General features: G+C 40.4%; 1 protein-coding gene across 4 annotated transcripts in view; it reads left to right on the plus strand.

Annotated features, from left to right (window-relative positions):
- znf362a (zinc finger protein 362a) overlaps positions 1 to 5,185 on the plus strand; it is a 29,865-nt gene extending 24,680 nt beyond the window's left edge. For 3 of the 4 annotated variants that reach the window (XM_027168920.2, XM_027168922.2, XM_027168923.2), the window contains one exon: positions 35 to 2,372. In XM_027168920.2, the coding sequence (XP_027024721.1) occupies positions 35 to 151 (117 nt within the window). In that variant the 3' untranslated portion in view covers positions 152 to 2,372. Of the gene's footprint in view, positions 1 to 34; positions 2,373 to 5,042 lie in introns of those variants that run through there. The other variant, XM_027168921.2, reaches the window with a different exon arrangement.
- The last annotated feature ends 2,230 nt before the right edge of the window (positions 5,186 to 7,415 follow it).

Genomic DNA, 7,415 nt, shown 5'->3' on the forward strand with positions numbered 1-7,415 from the left:
TCTTCTGATCTCTCTTCGTTTCCTCCCTTTCCAGGAGACGTATCTAATGAAGCACATGTCTAAACACACGGTAGTGGAGCACCTGGTGACGCAACACTCGCCGCCCCGGAACGAGTCTCCCAGCATCCCCCTCCGCATCTCCCTCATCTGAACCTGGTCAGTTCCTCCCCCTCCTCCTCCTCCTCCTCCTCGGATCACCACGTCCTGGTGGCGTGTTCGTTTCTTCGCTTCATCGTTCCATGGGTTCTGGGAATACGTACTAAAATGTGTTAAACACCTCACGCCGAAGGAGTTGTCATTTTTATTCGCACTATCGCTCGCTCTGCCTCTACCTCGGCGTGGAGTCATCGAGAGTCGGTTGAGGAAATAAGCAAGGACATCCAAAGACAGTTTTTGCAGCACTTTCAGGCCTCGAGGCTAAAGGGGAAAAAAAAAATTTCAGTCTAATTGTTGGACAGTAAAAAGGCTATAGTTCTTGGCAGCTATGTTTTTTTTTTTTTAAATTTTGACATTAGATGTTATGCAGTTAAAAAACTGTCTTGTTTACATCCGGTGGTTATAAACTCGTATGCTGAGATCTTTTAGAGCACGGACCAAGTCCAACATCGTATTCTGAAAATTTCCTAACTTGGATTGAAAGTCATTCCTTTTTTAAATACTGTTTTTTTTTTTTTTTTTTGCGCTTATTCTTATCGAGCTACAGCCCTATCTAAAGGTTGTAGAGTTAAACGAATAATAAAAAAAAAGACGTGCCAAAAACACACACATACAAAAAAAAGATGCTGGTCTCTCAACTCCGGTGTACATAATCACTCGAGCCCACTGCCGCTGGTGTATAAAGTTAATCACGAGGTTGGAGTTTAGTCTCCACCGCATTCGTCTGCTTTTCTACAGCACTGTGCAAACGTCTCGGCGTAGCTCTTTATCTGGACGCAAACACTACGGGACGTCAGGACGCTGCGAGAGTCCGGTGTTTCAGAGGATTTCCCTCGAACTGTCTGCTCCAGAGTGTTTTATTTCTCTTATACCACTGCGGTTTTACTACAGAACAAGTTTCCCTTTAAAATAATATTTAAAAAAAAGAGATTAAAGAACAAATTTATCCATTTTAACATTGTGGGAGGGCTACAGAACGTTAGACGAGACGGAAAAGAGGATTTCTCTTCAAGGCTCTCTAGCTGTGTGTTGAATTCCAGCCCAATATGATCTAACTAATTCTAATTTATTTATTTAAAAATAATAATAAAAGTCTGGGGGTCACGGTGGCTTAGTGGTTAGCATGTTTGCCTCACACCTCCAGGGTTATGGGTTCGATTCCCGCCTCGTGTGTGTGGAGTTTGCATGTTCTCCCCGTGCCTCGGGGGTTTCCTCCGGGTACTCCGGTTTCCTCCCCCGGTCCAAAGACGTGCATGGTAGGTTGATCGGCATCTCTGGGAAATTGTCCGTAGTGTGTGTGAGTGTGTGAGTGAATGAGAGTGTGTGTGTGTGTGTGTGTGTGCCCTGTGATGGGTTGGCACTCCGTCCAGGGTGTATCCTGCCTCGATGCCCGATGACGCCTGAGATCCCCGTGACCCGAGAAGTTCAGATAAGCGGTAGAAAATGAATGAATTGAATGAATAAAAGTCTGCGGAGATGCTTATTATAAACCCTGGCGTGCCTCGAAGAGAGTCGTACTTCAATTCGACATGTAAACGTTTTCCCCAACTTTATTTTAAAACTAGCGCTCAGAAAAACATCTGTAAGAGAAACTACGGGAGAAAGGAAAAAAAAACTCCTATTTAAAGTCTCTGCCCAAAATTTTAAAGCCATCAGCAATCCTCCTTCCCAGATAAAAAGCTTTAAACACATTCTGCTCAGGTGGGCTGAAACGTTTGCACGGTCCCCTACGGTTCTCTCGCGTCAGCGCGTCACGTCAGCGTGTGTACATACGTTTATGTTTAAAGTGCGTCTAACTTCACGTATTATCACGTCTAAGTATTAATGATATAATTTTCTATACAGTCAAGCCTTAAATATTTTATCACTAATAGTTTCGTATCCACGTCTACCATATTGGTGTTCTCATTTTATTCAGTACTGTACGCCTTTTCTTTTCTTTTCTTTTTAATCTCCTAGCATGATCTATTCTGTAAATAATCTATAAAATACTTGTGTTAACCCTTTATATATATATATATATATATATATATATATATATATATATATATATATATATATATATAGATATATATAATAAAAATCTAGTTATTACAATTTTTTTTTATTTGTCTTGCATTGTGGTACTATGAAAAGTTTCTTGGCTGCTATAATATGCAAAGTCGAGACTTTAGAATGGACTTATAAGAAAAATAAATCTGAAAAAAAATCTGCAACGAGGGTTTGGGTTTCCTTTTCTTCTGCGTGGGACAGAAAGGCATCACACTTCGTGTAATCGGACACAGATCCGATCGACAGCGTGCGCACTTTTATACTGTTAGGCCAGTGGTTACTATAGTAACGAAACCTGTACACGTTTTGGTTTTATACATCATGACTGGTTTAAAATACTCTATATGGCCAATAAGTCACACCCCAGGCTGTGTGTGAAGATGTTCATGTGGCCTCGTATCCAGACGTATGACGGTATGACGTAGACGCAGACGTATGGGGTCAGAATTGTTTCATTATTCTGAATAAATACACTATGATCCACAAATAAATATAAAGAGTTTCACAAATATTTTTACAAATTTCACAAAAAGAAATGAAATTCACAAATAAATAAAATGGGATTTGCAAATTAAAAAAAATTATAAATTGTATTTATTTGCGAATGTCTTCCTGCTCATTAGTGAATCGCGTTCTGTGCTTTTGTGGATTTGAAACATTTCTAACGTCAAGACGTGCACAAGAATCCACAAATAGGTGACTCCGCCTACTCCAGCCAATCACGTTCTGATTTACTCGCTCTTCACACTACCACTGGACCCATTGATGATGCTGAAATCGTTTCCAAAGAAAGCAGAACTGAACTAACCCTTAGTGCTGCTACAGTCCATACAGGGTTAGCAGATTGGGCTCGAATCTGCGACAAATGTTTTTTATTTGTCTTTTTTTTATCGTATTTTGCAGTACATATTACACTGTGATAGTGCGAGTAAATCAGAACGTGATTGGTTTGAGGTAGACCGTGCCACGATTGGTCAGCGCCACGAGACCTTTGTCCGATTGGCTGGAGTAGACGGTGGGCGGAGTCACCTATTTGTGGACTCTTGTGCACGTCTTGACGTTAGAAATGTTTTAAATCCACAAATGTACAGAACGCGATTCACAAATGCGTGCCGTGATTCACAAATGATCTTACCGATCATCGGACAAGACACCTGACATTCACCTGTATATCTTGAATGACAGGTGTCTTGTCCAATGATCGGTAAGTTTTCTTTCGCAAACTATACCTACCTTTTCTGGGTTGTCTGAATCGTTGCACGAAACACATTAAAAATGCGAAAACAACGACAATTCAGACAACCCGGAAGAGGACGGTATAGTTTGTGATTGGAACACTTACCGATCATCGGACGAGACACCTGTCACTCAAGGTATACACTTCAATTCAATTCAATTCAAGTTTATTTGTATAACGCTTTTTACAATAGACATTGTCTCAAAGCAGCTTTACAGAACATAAACATAGAGCAGAAGGTAAACATAAGGAATAATGGTATGGGATACAGGTATGGGATCTTATGTGTAATGTGTAAAGTTCTCCGTGTATATATATATATATAAGAAAATAACAGAATTAATCCACAGTCATCCATCCATCCATCCATCCATCCATCCATCCAATCTTTTCCCTGCGGCAGACTGTTGAACTTCATGTATTCATATATATTCAGGTATTATTTTACCTTGGAAAATCTTTTAGGATTGTCTAACTCGTGTCAGACGACCAAACTGACGGCGTGAGCCGAGCTCTAATCATCACCACTTTACCTTCTGAACCCATTGTTCGACGTGAGGATGTCCAGCTCCAGATCGTGCCACATCATCTCCCAGAGACACATGTTTAACTTCATCAGCTTTTACAAAACACACACCTCTAAAAAATAAATAAATAAACACTTACCTTATGTTAGCTAGATGGCTAACGGATGTAAATGTAGCCTCTCAGAAATCATGTTTAATCGATGTTATGTTAGATGTTGGCTGTTGTTATAAATACAAACGGATAGGACTCGAAACCCTGTTAAGGTCCTGTCTGATTAGCTTCTGTTAGCAAGATGGCTAAGCTTGATAAAAATAAAGAAACATTTAGGAATCCTCTCAGAAATAGGCTCGTGTTAGCACGTGTGTGTGTTAGCTATTGTTAGCAGTCGAGATTATTCAAAGTAATAAAAGTATTCTCAGAAAATACTGGCAGAATACCTCAAAGATTACCATCTGATTAGCGTTAGCGGTGAAGATTGTAAAGGGATCTGGTCAGAATCCGTTAGCCAGACGCTACTGTTAGTGATCATTATGAACATTCATGAATATAATTTATAAACCCTCTCTGCTCATGTTGTCTGTCAGCAGAGCGGCTGCTATTTGTTAGTTGGTCATACCTGAGGTGTGTGTGTGTAGACACTTTACACCTGATGTGAGAGTGATGGTTACAGTAAACCTGCTGGACCTCTGTCTGGAGTTTCTTGTCCTGTCTGAGCTGGCAAACCACACACACACACACACACACACACACACACACACCATTTAAAACAGCCCAGTTCTATTTTATAGTTTACTTGCACGGTTTCAACGATCCATACCTTCAGGTTCTCCTCATCCTTGGTCTTCAGGTTCTCCTGGACGATTTGCAGAGAAGATCTCACAGGTAATGACAGCAACCCATGATAATAATGATATATCCTACTCTTTCCTATCCTTCTTTCTTAATGCTGCCTCCTACTCGACCCGGCGCTTCACCACGACCTGATGTAGCTCCTGCAGGCTGCTGAGCCCTTCCTCTAGTTTCACAATCATGTCACAAATAACTGCTATCTTTTATCGGTGTCCTTTAGTTTCTTGTTCTTTGCCTGTGACATGGCTGGCGTGGAGAAGGAAAAAAAGAAGAAGCAGAACTTTTCAAACACGATCCAGATTTGACGTGACTAAGAGAAGGAGGACACGTGTTCACTTCACCAGCATCAGCTTCTGGATTAAAGCACGGATAAAGTCCTCATCTTCACTGTCCAACACCTTGAAGTGTCCATCAGTCTGATGATTAAAAACAATTTTGTTGTGGGGAATATAACATAGTTTCATATCGTGATATCGATAATTATCGATATTTTTTATGACCCATTTAAAATAAGGACCAGGAGAAAAATATATTACATGTAAACCTTTTTATTTGAAACTGAACCTTCCTCTGATCAGAATCCCCTCAGTTATCAAGACAAACCTTTTTATAACCCTAATTATAATGTAAACATGAGTCTAAAGTCACAATGAACACTTAACTATCATCTCTTAACATTTAAGGTGCAAAATGAAAGAAAACGTAAGAAATGCTTAACAAAGTGTGATAAAATTGTGCAAAGTGTTAAATATAAACAGAGAAAGCTGAGAGTTTAGTGCGAGGAAGTTCACTAGCTGTTCACCTTCTGGTGAATAAAGTGTATAAAATATGTGCAGTGTTTTTAAACAGAAATAAACCTGAGGTAGACTGAGATACGTCTGTAATATAAAACACAAACCTGATACACTACAGTAACATCGTGTGAAATATAAAACCTGCAGAAATATAAAAAAAAAAGTAGCTGATTTTTCTCTTTTATTTACAATTTTCTCGCTCGCTGTGGCTCATTTTCTGCTCATCGGTCGCCGGTTACTGAAGAGGAATCTAGCAGACCGGCACGAGACGACGATATGGTGCAACCAAACTGATTTTTTTTAATATCATGTGTATTATGAATATAAGAAGAGTTTAATATTAAAACTGCTATCGTGCCCTTATGCTTCATACACACGTGAGACAAACACACAAACCGCTTTCTTCGTGGATTCTCACGTGAGTATGAAGCACGACAGCTGCATGAGAAGGTTGTTACACCACAGTGTTTCAGCTTCTACACCTCAGGCCTGAGCTGCTCAGATTCCCCATGTTCTGCCTCTGAGAGAATAACAATAATTTCTCTGTATGTAAACTCTGTCTCTCTCTCACTGTCTCTTTGGACCACAGTAGACCATTCTTGAGTGTTGTTTTGGCTTGTAAACATCCGTGAAAATAAAAATCCTTCCTGCTCTTCTGTGCTGATACTCTGATACACTGCAGGAGTATCAGAGTAGCAGCAGATTAAAAAAGATCTTTAACTAAGGGGCTTTTTACACCTGGTCACTTCCTGCGTTTTCTGTGATCCGATAGCTATCCGACGGTAAGAAGACCAGGTCTAAATGCCCTCAGAAACGTTTTGGAGACGGATATAAACCCGATGGTACAAACCCCTTCAGGAGGTGGTCTGGGACGCGTTTCAGATGAAACTGGACAGGTGTAAATGAATGTGGTCGTTCAAGCCACATACGTCAGCGCTAAACTCCTCCCAAACGGAGGTACGTCACTCGCAGGTGACTCACGAGTCGCGCATCGTGCCAGAAACAAATGTTTTCCCACCAGCGCTGCTCTGATCTTTCACCCAGGCGTCTCGTTGGGTCTTAAAACGCAGCAAACTGTAAATGCTGTTTTTTGAATATAAAAAAACATATTAGGTAAAATATATTAGCATTTTGGGCGGGAGTAGAAAGATCGGATCGATATCCGATTCGCCGAGACGCATTCATGTGGCCTGATGTAAATGGGACAGTTTTAACAAAGATAGATAGATATCGGATCAGAGACAACACATGAAGTGACCAGGTGTAAAAAGGCCCTAAATTGTGTATATACCTGCTTTTGAAAACCTCTTCCATGGGCTCTGACCTCACAGCAGCGCCATGGATGAATAACTTACTTTAACGTTCCAAAGCATTACTTTATAATTAGTGAACATTACTCATTAGACATGAACAGTATACTAAATATTATTATAAAGCAGTAGATTCACCTGCGTAAATGTGATCAAATCTTTACCTCTTCGGCCTTTATATTCAGTACCCACAACCGTGCAGCTCAGAACAAGATGCACCCAGGAGGACAAACGATATTAGCATCTCTGTAAACGATTAATAACCGAGGCTTGAACAGTTTCTCGTCGTCACCATGAGCTGCTTTAAGTCACATTTAGAAATCATCATCGATGTAAAAGGGGAAATAAAAATCACAGCGTTGCCAAGAACTGCAGTAAAATGGACTGAAACTCTTCTGCGACTCCAAACAGCCTGAAAAAGAAGAGAAAAGGAATCGTTACTGCACTGTTCCCGTTAACGGCTCGGTTAGAGACTATCTGTAGCTCCGT

The sequence above is a fragment of the Tachysurus fulvidraco genome, chromosome 2, assembly GCF_022655615.1.
Source record: "Tachysurus fulvidraco isolate hzauxx_2018 chromosome 2, HZAU_PFXX_2.0, whole genome shotgun sequence".
NCBI lineage: Eukaryota > Metazoa > Chordata > Actinopteri > Siluriformes > Bagridae > Tachysurus > Tachysurus fulvidraco.